The sequence below is a fragment of the Nerophis lumbriciformis genome, linkage group LG06, assembly GCF_033978685.3.
Source record: "Nerophis lumbriciformis linkage group LG06, RoL_Nlum_v2.1, whole genome shotgun sequence".
Classification (NCBI taxonomy): Eukaryota; Metazoa; Chordata; class Actinopteri; order Syngnathiformes; family Syngnathidae; genus Nerophis; species Nerophis lumbriciformis.
The window spans coordinates 15,462,178-15,480,658 of record NC_084553.2 but is presented as its reverse complement, the minus strand read 5'-3'; the positions used below and the strand labels follow the sequence as shown (position 1 = coordinate 15,480,658).

At 39.5% G+C, this 18,481-nt stretch overlaps 1 protein-coding gene across 2 annotated transcripts in view; it reads right to left on the bottom strand.

The window, feature by feature from the left end:
- Positions 1-6,609, bottom strand: part of LOC133608525 (semaphorin-7A-like) — a 46,275-nt gene extending 39,666 nt beyond the window's left edge. For both annotated transcript variants that reach the window (XM_061963810.2, XM_061963811.2), the window contains exon 1: positions 6,432-6,609. In XM_061963810.2, the coding sequence (XP_061819794.2) occupies positions 6,432-6,559 (128 nt within the window). In that variant the 5' untranslated portion in view covers positions 6,560-6,609. The remainder of the gene's footprint in view (positions 1-6,431) is intronic.
- Between the last annotated feature and the right edge of the window lie 11,872 nt (positions 6,610-18,481).

Here is an 18,481-nt window from a genome sequence, read left to right as displayed (position 1 = left end):
CATTTTCTACCACTTGTCCCTTTCAGGGTTGCGGGGGGTGCTGGAGCCTATCTCAGCTGCATTCGGGCGTAAGGCAGGGTACACCCTGGACAAGTCCCCACCTCACCGCAGGGCCAACACAGATAGACAGACAACATTCTCTTATTATTATAATCAAATGACAGCAGTCATTTCCATGAGATGACTTTCTAATATAAGTGTTTAGGCCCACTTACAATGACAATAACAAAAAATATTGTTTTTCATGAACTGTGTACTTGTATTGTTTGTCTGGGTGGAGGTCCTGCTTTGGAAATAATTTGTACCCTTTTCAGACATTGCATTTAGTTCCCATTAAAACATTCACAAGTTGCACAATGAGATGTATGCAGGGGATCATGTGTACATTCCTGCAACTTCCTGTTTGTAAAAAATATATTTTTATTAGTACTTATTTCATATACTAACAGCATTTCATGATTAATATTTATAAATTAAGATTCCTAATAAATGACACTAGAATAAGCACACATTTGATTGGTAAATCATAGTGTAACGACCTGGAATGACACTTTATGTGTGGTGTTGGAGTTGTCCGACTTTTTGTGTGGTTGTAAACGCATCACTGGCTAAGTGCCATATGTGCATGTGTTGGCGCAAGTGAGAAAGAGCGAGCGGCTGCTGTTGAGATAACAACGTTGCTTTTGGTCTGGTTTGTAAATAAAATGCAGTTTACCCAAAACAGAGCTGCGAGACGAGCTCTCCATTGCTCATTTAGGACCGGCATTGAGATAATGCATAATGAATTGTCATGAATGAGAGTTGTTGAAAGACTAGCTTGTAGTTTGATTTTTCCATACATCCATTTTCTACCGCTTGTCCCCTTCTATTTTTTTAAAACATCTATACATACCATAGACCTGCTTATCTGTATTCTCAGTTGTTGCTTGCTAGTGACTATGGTACCAGGCTAGCCCTAAGAGGTGCTCTCACCCATCTTAAACCCAAAGGTGATGTTTTGAAAAAGACTGTTATGTATAGGGCAATCACTTACAGGAATTGACTTCCACAATATCTGCTATCAATCACCAGCAGAGTGGGTTTTAAGAATAGACAGAGGAGAAGTATTGCGGAAAGAGATTATTCTAGATTGTACCTAAGGTCATGACTGGTTCATTTATCTTCTCTTGACTTATTTTTTGCCTAAATTCATTCTTGTTTCTGGTTATTGTTTTTATATTGATATTATCTTGATTTTTTATGTACTTTATGTCATATTTTATTCACTATGGGGCGGGGGGTAGAAAATGGATTGATGGGTGGATGGTACTTTTTCGTCACTTATTGTTTGTCTTTTTCAACCACTGTGCCGAGATACAGTCTGGTGTCCCGTGGGACATTATGTAATTTCACCTAATTGGGTTAGAAGTATTTTTTGCAAGCCCGTAGTTATAATCCGTAAATAGTGTGCCGTTGTTGAGTGTCTGTACTGTCTAGAGCTCAGCAGAGTAACCGTGTAATACTCTTCCATATCAGTAGGTGGCAGCAGGTAGCTAATTGCTTTGTAGATGTCGGGAGCGACGACAATAGTTTGTCATGATCCCAATATGCAGACGACAGCGGGAGGCAGCGTGCAGGTAAAAAGGTATCCAACGCTTAAACCAAAAATAAACAAAAGGTGAGTGCCGCTAAGAAAAGGCATTGAAGCTTAGGCAAGGCTAGGCAAAACGCAACTAAAACTGAACTGGCTGCAAAGTAAACAAAAACGGAATGCTGGACGACAGCAAAGACTTACAGCGTGTGGAGCAGACGGCGTCCACAAAGTACATCCGTACATGACATGACAATCAACAAGTTTCACACAAAGAAGGATAGCGTACACGCCAGGGGTGCCCTCTAAGCCCATTGTTATTCGAACCCTTGTCCATTGCCCTTAAATCGGCTGGTATCAGTAAAGGAATCCATAGATGCGGTCTAGAACACACACATTCTCTATACGCGGATGATTTACTATTGTTTATATCTGATCCAATCTCTACCATTCCAAAGATTATTGAATTGCTAAACAATTTTGGATCATTCTCTGGCTATAAATTGAATTTCGCTAAGAGTGAATGCTTCCCTGTGAATAATTTGGCCCTTGAGATCCCTGATGGATATTTCCCATTTAAGATGTCCAGGAACAGCTTCAAGTACTTAGGTGTACATATTTGTCGTAAGCTACCAGCTCTCTACAAGGACAATTTTCCACCTCTAATCGACAAACTTAAAATAGATTTGGAAAGGTGGAATGATTTACACATAACTACAGCTGGCAGGGTAAACTGCGTAAAAATGAATGTGCTTCCTCGATTTTTGTATCTGTTTCAATGTTTGCCTATCTTTTTCCCCAATTCATTTTTTTGCATAATAAACAAACTAATTTCATCCTTTATATGGAAAGGCAAGACTCCCAGGATTAGGAGAGAGTTCCTGCAAAGGCATAGGTCCGTAGGTGGTTTATCACTCCCTAATCTAAAATACTACTATTGGGCAGCTAACATACACAAAGTGACTCTCTGGATCCAAGAACCTGAATTAATCTGGTGCAAGTCTGAAGCTAGTTCCTGTTCTACCTCTCTCTTGGATCTGCTTACATCAAAATTACCTTATCGACCATCCCAATTTACTTGTAGTCCAATTGTCATTTCTACCCTTAGAATCAATCAATCAATCAATCAATCTTTATTTATATAGCCCTAAATCACAAGTGTCTCAAAGGGCTGCACAAGCCACAACGACATCCTCGGTACAAAGCCCACATACGGGCAAGGAAAAACTCACCCCAGTGGGACGTCGATGTGAATGACTATGAGAAACCTTGGAGAGGACCGCATATGTGGGTAACCCCCCCCCCCCCTCTAGGGGAGACCGAAAGCAATGGATGTCGAGTGGGTCTGACATAATATTGTGAGAGTCCAGTCCATAGTGGATCCAACATAATAGTAAGAGTCCAGTCCATAGTGGGGCCAGCAGGACACCATCCTGAGCGGAGACGGGTCAGCAGCGCAGAGATGTTCCCAGCCGATGCACAGGCGAGCGGTCCACCCCGGGTCCCGACTCTGGACAGCCAGCACTTCATCCATGGCCACCGGACCTGTGCCCCCCCCCCTCAAGGAAAAGGGGAGCAGAGGAGAAAAGAAAAGAAACGGCAGATCAACTGGTCTAACAGGGGGGCTATTTAAAGGCTAGAGTATACAAATGAGTTTTAAGATGGGACTTAGAATCTGGTCTCAATTTAGAAATACTTTCGGCCTGCAGGGCTTATCCAACCACAGCCTCATTCATAATAACCACTTCTTCCTCCCTCCCGGCACAGATGTAGCGTTTTCTCTATGGAAGCAGTCAAGCCTTAGCAGGCTAAAGGACTTATATATTGGTGATGTCTTCGCTAGTTTCAGTGAACTGTGTGAAAAATTTGACCTACCAAAATCTCACCTATTTCGATACTTTCAGGTTCGTAATTTTGTTAAATCAAATAGTCTCTCTCTCCCTAATACTCCACCTAATTCGCTAATTGACTCAATTTTAGATATTCCCACAAATCAGAAAGGCCTAATCTCCAAAATCTACATCTTAATATCCCAGTTTGGTAAAACTTGATAAAATCAGAGGGAATTGGGAAGAAGAGCTTGGCAGATCTATAGATGATGGAGATTGGGATTCTGCCTTAACCCGAATTAATAACAGTACATCCTGTTCAAGGCTTAATTTAATACAATTTAAGGTTGTCCATCGTATTTATTTCACTAATTCCAAACTCTCCAAAATATACCCCAATATCTTGGATACTTGTAACATGTCACCTTGCAAACATGACGCACATGTTTTGGTCTTGTCCCCATTTGCTGGATTATTGGACAACTATTTTCAAACACCTTGCTAAGGCATTGGATTTAAATCTGACACCATGTGCAGAAATGGCTATTTTTGGGACGGTATCAGATCCCCAAATAAGGAGAAAATTTAAGGATAGTATCGTCTTTGCATCCTTATTAGCACGTAGGAGAATTTTGCTGGAGTGGAAGTCACCAGTCTGCCCCAAAGCCTCCTTATGGCTTAAAGACCTTATGATGTATTTAGATCTGGAGAAAATAAAGTTCAATCTTAGGGGGGCACCAGGGAAGTTTTATTCTGTTTGGGGCTGTGTGGTTGACTACATAGCTAAATTAAAGACGCTACAGGACACATGAAAAGTTCACCTTTCATAAACCAGCTTCCTTTTTGTTTTTTATTTATATTTATTCTGGGTGTATATTTGCTATCTGCCTATGTGGAGAAGAAAGTGATGTACTAATTATTTTCCATTTGTGACTGTACCTTTAACTTACTGTATGTAGGACCTGGGGCGGGGGGGGTTTATGTGTGTATGGGGTATGTGTTGGGTTGCTGTTCTTGGAAGTGGGTGGGGAAAAAAAGGGGAAAATGTGACTACTGTTCTATTGTATATTGTAATACCTGTCAAATTTAATAAAAACATTTATTAAAAAAATAATAATAAAAAAAGAAGGATAGCGTCCGCTAGAGATGCGCGGTTTGCGGGCACAACCGCGGAGTCCGCGGATTATCCGCGGATCGGGCGGATGAAATTTAAAAAAATTTGATTTTATCCGCGGGTCGGGTCGGGCTGTTGAAATAAAAAAAAAAAAGATTTTAAATAGATTCAGGCGGGTGGCAGTTAAACCAATTCGGAAATATATATACATAGTTAAATGTTGTTACCCACATACGAAAAACGAGCAGGCACCTGCAGCATATGCCACAACAGAAGGGAAAAAAAAGAAGAGATGGACACTTTTACGGAGCGGAGAAGGGACGCCTCGCCGGAGTCCGGGACCGAGGCCCCTTCCCCCGAGAGGGCCCCACCGGGAGCCGTAGCTGAGGCGATCCGCGAGAAGGGCCCGACGCACGTCCAGGGTCACCACCGCGCCCACCGCACCGACACCCCGCCGCGGCCGGCGTCACGCGCAGCAGGTAAGCAGCTTACCTGCCCGCCACCCCCGTGGCCGGGGGCTCGTAACAGGGGTCACTCCGCGCGCTCCGCCCGCGCAGCTTACCTGCCCGCCACCCCTGTTGCCGGGGGCGCGTAACAGGGGTCACTCTGTGCGCAGTGCGCTCACGAAAGGGGTGGGGCTCACCCTGGTTGATATAGACAGCAGGACGGTGGCCATGGAAGTCGGAACCCGCTAAGGAGTGCCGAATCAACTAGCCCTGAAAATGGATGGCGCTGGAGCGTCGGGCCCATACCCGGCCGTCGCCGGCAGCGAGACGCGCTTGGAGGTGCGCTCAGCGTGGCTCCCATATGATTGCGCACTGGTGTGCGTCTGGGCCGTGACAGCGTGGCACGCGAATGTCTGTACTGCATTGGATCAGTCTCCTTTCTTTAACAGGCAAAAGCTTTATAACCTCACTAATGCCTTGCATCGTCTATATTAGATATATAACAACGGGCGGGTGCGGGCGGATGCGGTTCTGATTAAATGTTAGATCGGGTGGATGGCGGATGGTTGACGACTTTCTGATGCGGTTGCGGATGAAATAATTGCCTATCCGCGCATCTCTAGCGTCCGCACAACTGAAATAGTCTTGATTGCTAAAACAAAGGGTGCGGGGAATAGCATTCAAGGAAAACATGAAACTGCTGCAGGAAAATACCAAAAAACGAGAAAAAGCCACCAAAATAGGAGCGCAAGACAAGAACGAAAACGCTACACACAGGAAACCAGCAAAAAAACTCAAAATAAGTCACAGCGTGATATGACAGGTTGTGACAGTACACCTACTTTGAGACAAGAGCTATAGTGATGCATGGTTGGTTATGGTTTAAAGTCATATCCAACAATTGCGACAACAACTTTTTACTGTCAACTGAGTTTCCTTTTTTTTTAATGATTTCTGCTGGTGGTGTGCCTCCACATTTTCTCAACACAAAAAATGTGCCTTGGCTCAAAAAAGGTTGAAAAACACTGACTTATGCTATGGTATACTTACTTATACCATAGCAATTGTATCCAATTTCCTTGTTCTCTGTAACAGAACAGTGAACAAATAAATAATAAATAAATAATATACCATAGTAAGCCTACAAATATTAAATACATAAATAATCTTTGTCTCAATAAAAAAAACAAATATATATATATATATATATTAGTATTTTTTTAAATGTTAAAATAGACATTTGGGACAAGCGGTAGTAAAATGAATGGATGGATGAACATTTAATATTTTAATCCGTAAATGGGACGCAAATTGAACACACCTGGTTTAAGAGATTAACTAGTTAAAAAATATTTAATCTGACTTTTACTATGAATTATACTATGAAAAACGCTATTTAGTATTAGTGCGCTAGACACAACTCCGACGACTTTAAAGTACTTGTATCGTATTTCCTCAAAAGACTTTGGTACCTTCGTGAGTGAAAACCATCCTCGGGGAAAGCCTCGAGTTCAGTCGAGTCCCACTGGAGAGGAGCCAAAAAAGGACGACGTGGAAATAAAACACGTTCGTAGTGTGGTCCATGTTGATAGAAAGGCATCAAGAAGTCACTGGTATGAGTGACTTGATCGACTCATCAAATAACCAGGAAATAACCCCCACCCCAATCACGAGCGAAAACTGCAGACTGTGGAGAACAAAACAACAGCAACTGAAAAAAGAGGAAGAAAATGTACATGTATACAAAAAATAATTTATATTTCTAAAAAAAAAAATATATATATATATATATATATATATATATATATATATATATATATACTTTTGGCCAGCAGGTGGCACGCGTTCCCACATTCGCCTCATGGTTTGGATGTGTTTTAATATAGTATATAATAATATATAAGTATATATTATATATAATATATATTATATATTATATATAATATATAATATAATATAATAATATATAAGTATATCACATATAAACACTCTGACGGGTGAAAAGAAGATGTAAGAAGCAGAGCTAATTTCATCCAAGAGGTAGGATCCTTGACCTTTGATAAGACACTGATGCAGCCCCACGTCCTCTTTTTAAATGTTGACATCACAAGTTCCTGTGTGAAATTGCAGGAATAAAAAAAAGTATTTTTATTTTTTTTAATTTTCAAAACCTTTATTTATAATATTCAACATTTACATACAATTTAAAGAAATAATAATAATCAAAACAAGTAGAGAAACAGTACATAAACAGTACAAAACAGCACCAGGGGGTTGTAAACTCAATAAAGCAACTAAAGTAGAATGCAATATATATATATATATATATATATATATATATATCCATCCATCCATCCATCCATTTTCTACCGCTTATTCCCTTCGGGGTCGCGGGGGGTGCTGGAGCCTATCTCAGCTACAATCGGGCGGAAGGCGGTGTACACCCTGGACAAGTCGCAGGGCCAACACAGATAGACAGACAACATTCACACTCACATTCACACACTAGGGCCAATTTGGTGTTGCCAATCAACCTATCCCCTATATATATATATATATATATATATATATATATATATATATATATATATATATATATATATATATATATATATATGTATGTATATATATATATATATGTATGTGTGTGTGTGTGTGTGTGTGTGTGTGTGTGTGTGTGTGTGTGTGTGTGTGTGTGTGTGTGTGTGTGTGTGTGTGTGTGTGTGTAAAGTCATAGGCTCACACAAGTTCCGTAAATAATCCAAATTGTCATGTCTGTTGATCGTGTTTTGTTTGGCTTTGTTCTGTTTGGGTTTTGGACTCTTTTCAGTTCCTGTTTTTGTTTCCATGACGACCATTAGTTTCACCTGTTTCACGCTCGGACTCACGCACCTGTTGTTAATCATGTCACGACCATTTAAGCTTGTAAGTTGCTAGGCAGTCGGCCTGGCGACATTATCTGATGATACCCATGCTACCTCTGTTACCTGATGATACCCATACTACCCATGATGCTCATGTTTACCATAGATCATGCTGTTCTGCTCTTGTCACAGAAAGTGTTTATTTGTTTCACGTCCATAGTTGTTGCCTTTGTGCCAGTTTATTGTTTTCATTGCCAAGTTTGTTCTCCGCCTTGTGCGCGCCTTTTGTTTACACTTTTTGTTAGTGTTAAAATAAATCATGTATTTACCGTCACGCCATGTCCAGTCTGGTTCGCTTGCATTCGGGGGAAACAAACCCCTCCTCCCCCCATAGTCCATGTCATGACACAAATTTGGAGCACAGCATCATAGTTTTCACAGCTTTTTGGTTGTTAGAGGTAGAAAGTGTTTTAAAGTAAAGTTGTAATTATTTTTTAAAGCCACAAAAAACAGGCCAGGTATTGAGAAACTTACATTTATGAGTATGAAATGTATCCAACAGTATAATGAGGTTGCACAGGTAAAATTCCTTTTCAAATGTTTTCTCATACTGTGCAAAACCAAATAGCACGTCTTTAAAACAAAGCACACATTTGTCATGAATATTGTCCAAGATGAAACGACACATGCCCCATTAGCCTCATGGTTTAGATGTGTTTTATATTTTATTTGACTGAGTTACACTGAAGTGCATCACATATAAACACTCTGACGCGTGAAAAGAAGATGTAAGAAGCAGACGTCATTTCATCCAAGAGGTAGGATCCTTGACCGTACAAGATACTGATGCAGTCTCACTTCCTCTGTTTAAATGTTGACATACAAGTTCCTCAGTGACGTGCGGTGAGGTTCATGGCTGGTGAGGCACTGACTTCATCACAGTCAGATTTACAAACATATGAACCCTAAAGAGTATCTTATTCGCCATTTGATTGGCAGCAGTTAACGGGTTATGTTTAAAAGCTCATACCAGCATTCTTCCCTGCTTGGCACTCCGCATCAAGGGTTGGAATTGGGGGTTATTAAATCAACTGCTGCCCACTGCTCCCCTCACCTCCCAGGAGGTGATCAAGGGGATGGGTCAAATGCAGAGGACAAATTTCATTACACCTAGTGTGTGTGTGACAATCATTGGTACTTTAACTTAACTTTAACTTTACACATACAAACTGTAGCACACAAAAAAGCACATTTAATAAAACAAAACGTTATTATGGTCTTACCTTTACGTATAAAATAAGTCGACGAGCCGCTGCACCCCCTGACGAGAGTGTTATATCAACTAAAGCCCTCACTTAAACTTTCCACGTGCAGGATTGAATCTATTTAAAAAAAGTGTAACCGAGGGTTTATAAATGTCGCCTATACTGTATGAAACTACAAAATAACAAACACGGAGGCTCCAGTGTACACGAGGACCACTTTATTTACATTCTTTCAAAAACTTCCGCTCCACTCAAAAGTGTCATCACTTCCGCTCTTAGCGCCTTCAAAATAAGAGCTCAAGGCATATACTGTATAACAGCGCATAACAGGAACTTAACATCACAAAGAGGAAAACCCATAAAAATAGGTTACAAAAGTTATTTAATAAGAAGCCAAAAAGTGCAAAAACAATAATGTTTGTGTTGGAGGAGTTGTGAATTAGGTACACCTGCAGTCTGCAGGTGTACCTAATGTTGTGGCCCTGCAGTCATTCACAACTCCTCCAACACGAACATTATTGTTTTTGCACTTTTTGGCTTCTTATGAAATAACTTTTTTAAATAGATTCAATCTTGCACGTGGAAAGTTTAAGTGTGGGCTTTAGTTGATATAACACTCCCGTCAGGGGTTGCCGTGCATTCTACGGCGGGGGTGCAGGAGGCGAGCCTCAGCCAGTGCGTCTTTTGCAGCCGTTTTATGATCGCTCAGCACAAGAAATACTTTACACACATACAGTTGTTGACAAAATACACTGTACATTATATACCTCAGCTAACTAAACTATGGAAATGTATAATATAATTCGTATAGCAATACGGTCTCACTGCACAGCAGACCAGCAGTTAGCCGAGTCCGCAATCCATGGTGAGGCACAACGCAGTGACGTGCCTCAACTGGCTGCTGTTCACCGCACCGTCTCTTCTCAGTATTTGAACGGCAAATGTGAAAATTCAGCGATTTTAAATAAAAATAATCTAAAACGGGTGAAGTTAAATGGAAAATAACTTTATAGTATAATCACTGGATACATATAACAATTTAATTTAAAAAAAATCTTTTTACATTTTTTTTCTTTCCATGATGGCAGGTGATGCACGTCACTGAAGTTCCTGTGTGAAATTGCAGGACTAAAAAAAAAAAAAAGCATTTGATCGCTGCTAATTGTGTAGGTATTACAGATGTGCACAAAGCAGCATGGTAGGTTTAGTCTAACTATAACATCACCACAGTATGATATTTACACCTCCATGTTGGAGAATGTTTACACCTCCGTGTTTGAGAGTTGAGATAGAGAGTAAGAGTAGGAGTCAAAGATGACTCAATGACGTACTTCTAAAACACTAGTCAAAGACCCTCTTTGTGATGGCAGCAGTTTGCTGTTTTTAATGACCAACCATAAAAGAAAAGTCAAAGATCCTATGTTGCTTCAAAACATGAGTACAAAAATCTTCTATGTGATAGCATTAGTCTCTTGTTTTTAAGGTCCAACCATAAAAAAGTCAGAGATCCTCTATATGACAGGAGCCCTATGTTGCTTCAAAAACACGAGTCAAAGATCCTCTATGTGATGGCACCAGTCTGCTGTTTTTAAAGACCTAATACAAAAATGGAGTACTATGCTGAAGACTGACCACAAAAGCTGTATTTAGCAGGAGCCCGATGCTGTTTTTAAAAACTTGCGGCAAAAACGCAAGTCAAAGATCCTTAAAAGGCAGAAACGCTCTGCTGGTATTAACGACCTAAAAACAAGAATGCTAGTCAAAGATCCTGTATGTGACAGGAGCACTATGCTGTTTTTGAGAATCCACGGCAATCCACTAGTCAAAGACCCGTTATAAGACAGAAACTTTCTGCTGTTTCTATCGACCTACCACAAAAAAACGCAAGTAAATGGGTTATACTTGTATGGTGCTTTTCTACCTGTCAAAGCGCTTTGACACTATTTCCACATTCACCCATTCACACACTGATGGCGGAAGCTGCCATGCAAGGTTAACCACGACCCATCAGGAGCAAAGGTGAAGTGTCTTGCTCAAGGACACAACGGACATGACGAGGTTGGTAGAAGGAGGGGATCGAACCAGGAGCCCTCAGGTTGCTGGCACGGCAACTCTCCCAACCACGCCACGCCGTCCCGTCAAAGATCGGGTGAAAGTCAAAGATCCTGTGTATGAATGGAACCCTATGCTGTTTTTAAGAACCCATTGAGTCTTCGTGAGACCAAAACTCTCCACTGTTTTAAAGACCTACTGTGAAAACAGTCAAAGATCCTCTGTGTGATGGGAACACTATGCTGATTTTAAGGACCTACGTACCACAAAAACGCGAGTCAGAGATCCCTATGCTGTATACTAAGAACCTATAGAGAAAACACAAGTCAAAGATTGTGTATATGACAGGAACCCTGCTGTTTTTAAGAACCTACGGCATTACACTGGTCCAAGACCCTTTGTAAGACCGAAACGCTTTGCTGTTTTTGACGACCTATTGCAAAAACAGTCAATATCTTTTGTGTGAGTGTGTGTGTGTGTGTTGTTTTAAGAACCTACAGCAAAAACGCGAGTCAAGGATCTTTTTTAAGACAGAAACACAACGATGTTCCGTGTGATGGGAGCAGTCTGCTGTTTTTATCGACGTACCGCAAAAGTGCAAGTCAAATATCCTATATATCACAGGAGCACTATGCTGTTTTTAAGAACCTTCTTTAAAACTGTAGTCAAAGATCCTTGATAAGACAGAAACTCCCTGCTGTTTTTAACAACCTACTGCAAAAGTGCAAGTCAAATATCTGGTATATGACAAGAGCACAATGCTGTATAGTAAGAACCTACAACAAAAACACTAGCCAAAGATCCTCTATAAGACAGGAACTCTGCTGTTTTTAAGGACCTATGGCAACTGGCAAACACCCTAGTCAAAGATTCTCTATAGGATAGGCGTGCTATGTTGTCATTACAACAAACTCCCATAAGGCTCGTCAAAGATCATTTATAAGACATAAACTCTGTGCCGGTTTTGACAACTACTGCAAAAACCCTACTCAAAGATCCTCTTTATGACAGGAGGGTATTGTAGTTTTTTAAGAACCTATGGCAAACACGCACCTCAAAGATTTTCTATATGACAGAAACTATTTGCATTTTTTAACGGCCTACTGCAAAAACATTAGTTGAAGATCCCTATGTAATAGGAGCAGTCTGTTGTTTTTAAGGACCAACCACAAAAATGGAACACTGTGCTGTTTTTGAGGATCGACCACAAAAATGGAACGCTATGCTGTGTTGAAGGATCTATCACAAAAATGGAACACTATGCTGTTTTTAAGGTCCTACCATAAAAAAGAAAGTCAAAGATCCTGTATATAACATGCGCCTTATGCTATTTTTAAGAACCTTCTGCTTAAAACCGTTGTAAAAAAAATCCTTCATAGGACAGAAATAATCTGCACTTTTGAACGACCTACTGCAAAAACGCAAGTTAAAGATCCTGTATATGACAGGCGCACAATGCTGTATTCTAAGAACCTAATGCAAAAACCCAAGTCCAAGATCCACTATAAGGCAGGAACTCTGCTGTTTTTAAGGAACTACCACAAAAATGCAACACTGTGCTGTTTTTAAGAATATTTTACAAAAATGGACCACTATGCTGTTTTTAAGGTCCTACCATAAAAAAGAAAGTCAAAGATCCTGTATACAACATGCGCCTTATGCTATTTTTAAGAACCTTCTGCTTAAAACCGTTGTAAAAAAATCCTTTATAGGACAGAAATAATCTGCACTTTTGAACGACCTACTGCAAAAACGCAAGTTAAAGATCCTGTATATGACAGGCGCACAATGCTGTACTCTAAGAACCTAATGCAAAAACCCAAGTCCAAGATCCACTATAAGGCAGGAACTCTGCTGTTTTTAAGGAACTACCACAAAAATAGAATCTGAGGCTGTTTTAAAGGACTGACCACAAAAATGGAACACTATGCTGTTTTTAAGATACTGCCACAAAAAAGCAAGTCAAAGATCCTGTATATAAGATATTAATAATTTATGCTATTTATAATAATAATATTATAAATAGCATATAAGACCCTTAGGTCTTATATGCGTCACGGTGGCAGAGGGGTTAGTGCATCTGCCTCACAATACGAAGGTCCTGAGTAGTCTTGGGTTCAATCCCGGGCTCGGGATCTTTCTGTGTGGAGTTTGCATGTTCTCCCCGTGACTGCGTGGGTTCCCTCCGGGTACTCCGGCTTCCTCCCACTTCCAAAGACATGCACCTGGGGATAGGTTGATTGGCAACACTAAAATTGGCCCTAGTGTGTGAATGTGAGTGTGAATGTTGTCTGTCTATCTGTGTTGGCCCTGCGATGAGGTGGCGACTTGTCCAGGGTGTACCCCGCCTTCCGCCCGATTGTAGCTGAGATAGGCTCCAGCGCCCCCAGCGACCCCAAAAGGGAATAAGCGGTAGAAAATGGATGGATGGATGGATAATAATAATAATTTGCTCTTTTTAACAACCTATTGCAAAAACGCAAGTCAAAGATCCTGTATATGACAGGAACTCTGCTGTTTTTAAGGCCATATGGCAAAAACCCTAGTCAAAGATCCTCTGTGTAACAGGAGTAATATGTTGTTTTTGAGGATCGACTTCCAAAACACTTGTAAAAGATCGTTTTTAACGACCTGCTGCAAAAACACAAATAGATCATGTATATGAAACAAGCACATTGCCTTTTTTGAGGACTTACCAGGAAAATGAAGCACAATGCTCTATAAAAGACAAATTATGCTGTTTTTAAGGACCTCTGGAAAACCCCTTCGTCAAAGATCCTCTATAAGACAGGAACTCTGCTGTTTTTAAGGACCTATGGCAAAAACCATAGTCAAAGATTCTCTGTGTCAGGATTGCTATGTTGTTTTTAAGGACCGACTTTCAAAAGACCTGTCAAAGATCATTTATAAGACAGCATATGCAAACTGTGCCATTTTGACAACTGCAAAAACCCAAGTCAAAGATCCTGTATATGACAGGAGCACAATGCTGTATATTAAGAACCTAGTGCAAAAACTCAAGTCAAAGATCCACTATAAGACAGGAACTCTGCTGTTTTTAAGGACCTCTGAAATAACCCAAGTCAAAGATTCACTATAAGACAGGAACTCTGCTGTTTTTAAGGACCTATGGCAAAAACTCTAGTCAAAGACCCTCTGTGTGACAGGAGTGCTATGTTGTTTTTAAGGATTTACTTCCAAAACACTTGTCAAAGATTATTCAGAGTAAATAAACTCTCTGCTATTTTTAATGACCTGCTTTAAAAACACTTGTCAAAGATCATGTACACAACAGGAGCACATTGCTTTTTTTGAGGACTTACCAGGAAATTAGAGCATAATGCTGTATAGGAAGAACCTACGGCAAAAACATTAGTTAAAGATCCTCTATAGGACAGAAACTCTGCTCTTTTTAAGGACTTCTGGAAAAAACCCAGTCAAAGATCCTCTATAGGCTAGGAATTCTGCTGTTTTTAAGGACTTCTGGAAAAAACCCAGTCAAAGATCCTCTATAGGACAGGAACTCTGCTGTTTTTAAGGACTTCTGGAAAAAACCCAGTCAAAGATCTTTTATAAGACAGGAACTCTGCTGTTTTAAGGACCTATGGCAAAAACCATATAGTCAAAGATTCTCTATGTGTCAAGAGTGCTATGTTGTTTTTAAGGACCGACTTTCAAAAGAACTGTCAAAGATAATTTATAAGACAGCATGTGCAAACTGTGCCATTTTTGACTATTGCAAAAACCCAAATCAAAGATCCTGTATAGATGACGGAAGCACAATGCTGTACACTTGTGCAAAAACCCAAGTCAGAGATCCACTATAAGACAGGAACTCTGCTGTTTTTAAGGACCTCTGGAATAACCCAAGTCAAAGATTCACTATTAGACTGGAACTCTGCTGTTCTTAAGGACCTATGGCAAAAACTCTAGTCAAAGATCCTCTGTGTGACAGGAGTGATATGTTGTTTTTAAGGATTAACTTCCAAAACACTTGTCAAAGGTCATTCATAATACAGAAACTCTCTGCTATTTTAAATGACCTGCTTCAAAAACACATGTCAAAGATCATGTACACAATGGGACCACATTGCCTTTTTGAGGACTTACTAGGAAAATTAAGCACAATGCTGTATAGTAAGGACCTACGCCAAAAACACAAGTCAAAGATCCTCTATTAGACAGGAACTCTGCTGTATTTAAGGACCTCTGGAAAAAAACCCAGTCAAAGATCCTCTATAGAACACAAACTCTGCTGTTTTTAAGGACCTCTGGAATAACCCAAATCAAAGATCCACTATTAGATAGAAACTCTGCTGTTTTTTAAGGACCTATGGCAAAAACCCTCGTCAAAGATCCTCTGTGTGACAGGAGTGCTATGTTGTTTTTAAGGATCGACTTCCAAAAGACCTGTCAAAGATCATTTATAAGACAGCATGTGCAAACTGTGCCATTTTTGACTATTGCAAAAACCCAAGTCAAAGATCCTGTATATATGACAGAAGCACAATGCTGTATACTAAGAAACAGAAACTGTCTGACGTTTTTAACGACCTGCTGCAAAAACACAAATCAAAGATCATGTATATGAAAGGAGCACATTGCCTTTTTTGAGGATTTACTAGGAAAATGGAGCACAATGCTCTATAATAGAGGAATTCTGCTGTTTTTAAGGACCTCTGGAAAACCTCCAGTCAGAGATCTACTATAAGACAGGAACTCTGCTGTTTTTAAGGACCTCTGGAATAACCCAAATCAAAGATCCACTATTAGATAGGAACTCTGCTGTTTTTTAAGGACCTATGGCAAAAACCCTAGTCAAAGATCCTCTGTGTGACAGGAGGGCTATGTTGTTTTTAAGGATCGACTTCCAAAAGACCTGTCAAAGCTGATTTATAAGACAGCATGTGCAAACTGTGCCATTTTTGACTATTGCAAAAACCCAAGTCAAAGATCCTGTATATAAGACAGAAGCACAATGCTGTATACTAAGAACCTAGTGCAAAAACCCAAGTCAGAGATCCACTATAAGACAGGAACTCTGCTGTTTTTAAGGACCTCTTGAATAACCCAAGTCAAAGATCCACTATTAGACAGGAACTCTGCTGTTCTTAAGGACCTACGTATGGCAAAAACTCTAGTCAAAGATCTTCTGTGTGACAGGAGTGCTATGTTGTTTTTAAGGATCGACTTCCAAAACACTTGTCAAAGATCATTCATAATACAGAAACTCTCTGCTATTTTAAACGACCTGCTTCAAAAACACATGTCAAAGATCATGTACCGTATACAACGGGAGCACGATGCCTTTTTTGAGGACTTACCAGGAAAATGAAGCACAATGCTGTATAGTAAGGACCTACGAGAAAAACACGAGTCAAAGATCCTCTATAGAACACAAACTCTGCTGTTTTTAAGGACCTCTGGAATAACCCAAATCAAAGATCCACTATTAGATAGAAACTCTGCTGTTTTTTAAGGACCTATGGCAAAAACCCTCGTCAAAGATCCTCTGTGTGACAGGAGTGCTATGTTGTTTTTAAGGATCGACTTCCAAAAGACCTGTCAAAGATCATTTATAAGACAGCATGTGCAAACTGTGCCATTTTTGACTATTGCAAAAACCCAAGTCAAAGATCCTGTATATAAGACAGAAGCACAATGCTGTATACTAAGAACCTAGTGCAAAAACCCAAGTCAGAGATCCACTATAAGACAGGAACTCTGCTGTTTTTAAGGACCTCTTGAATAACCCAAGTCAAAGATCCACTATTAGACAGGAACTCTGCTGTTCTTAAGGACCTACGTATGGCAAAAACTCTAGTCAAAGATCTTCTGTGTGACAGGAGTGCTATGTTGTTTTTAAGGATCGACTTCCAAAACACTTGTCAAAGATCATTCATAATACAGAAACTCTCTGCTATTTTAAACGACCTGCTTCAAAAACACATGTCAAAGATCATGTACCGTATACAACGGGAGCACGATGCCTTTTTTGAGGACTTACCAGGAAAATGAAGCACAATGCTGTATAGTAAGGACCTACGAGAAAAACACGAGTCAAAGATCCTCTATAGCAGTGGTCCCCAACCACCGGGCCGCGTCCCGGTACCGTTCCGTGGATCGATTGGTACCGGGCCGCACAAGAATAAAAAAATAATAATAAAAAAAATATTTTAAAAAATTAAAAAAAATGTTTTAATTAAATCAACATAAACAACACAAGATACACTTACAATTAGTGCACCAACCCAAAAAAACTCATTCATATTCATTCACACAAAAGGGTTGTTTCTTTCTGTTATTAATATTTCTGGTTCCTACAATATACATCAATATATATCAATACAGTCTGGAGGGATACAGTCCGTAAGCACACATGATTGTATTTTTTTATGACAAAAAAAAAAAAAAGAAATGGTATTGTTTTATTTATTTATTTATTTATTTTATTTTTTTTGTCATAAAAAAATACAATCATGTGTGCTTACGGACTGTATCCCTGCAGACTGTATTGATATATATTGATATATAATGTATATATTGTGTTTTTTATGTTGATTTAATAAAAAATATATATATATACATTTATTTATTTATTTATTTTTAATTTCTTGTGCGGCACGGTACCAATCAGTCCACGGACCGGTAACGGGCCGCGGCCAGGTGGTTGGGGACCACTGCTCTGTAGGACACAAACTCTGCTGTTTTCAAGGATCTCTGGAAAAACTCCAACCAAAGATCCTCTATAGCAGTGATCCCCAACCACCGGGCCGCGTACCGTACCGGTCCGTGGATCGATTGGTACCGGGCCGCACAAGAATTAAAAAAAATAAATTAAAAAAATATTTTAAAAATTATTTAAAAAAATGTTTTTAATTAAATCAACATAAACAACACAAGATACACTTACAATTAGTGCACCAACCCAAAAAAACTCCCTCCCCCATTTACACTCATTCGCACAAAAGGATTGTTTCTTTCTGTTATTAATATTTCTGGTTCCTACATTATATATCAATATATATCAATACAGTCTGCAAAAAAAAAATAATAATAATAAAAAAAATAAAAAAATAAAAAAATACCATTTCTTTTTTTTTTTTTTTGTCATAAAAAAATACAATCATGTGTGCTTATGGACTGTATCCCTGCAGACTGTATTGATATATATTGATATATAATGTATATATTGTGTTTTTATGTTGATTTAATTAAAAAATATATATATTTATTTATTTATTTATTTATTTAATTTTTTTTTAAATTTTTTTTCTTGTGCGGCACGGTACCAATCAGTCCACGGACCGGTACCGGGCCGCGGCCGGGTGGTTGGGGACC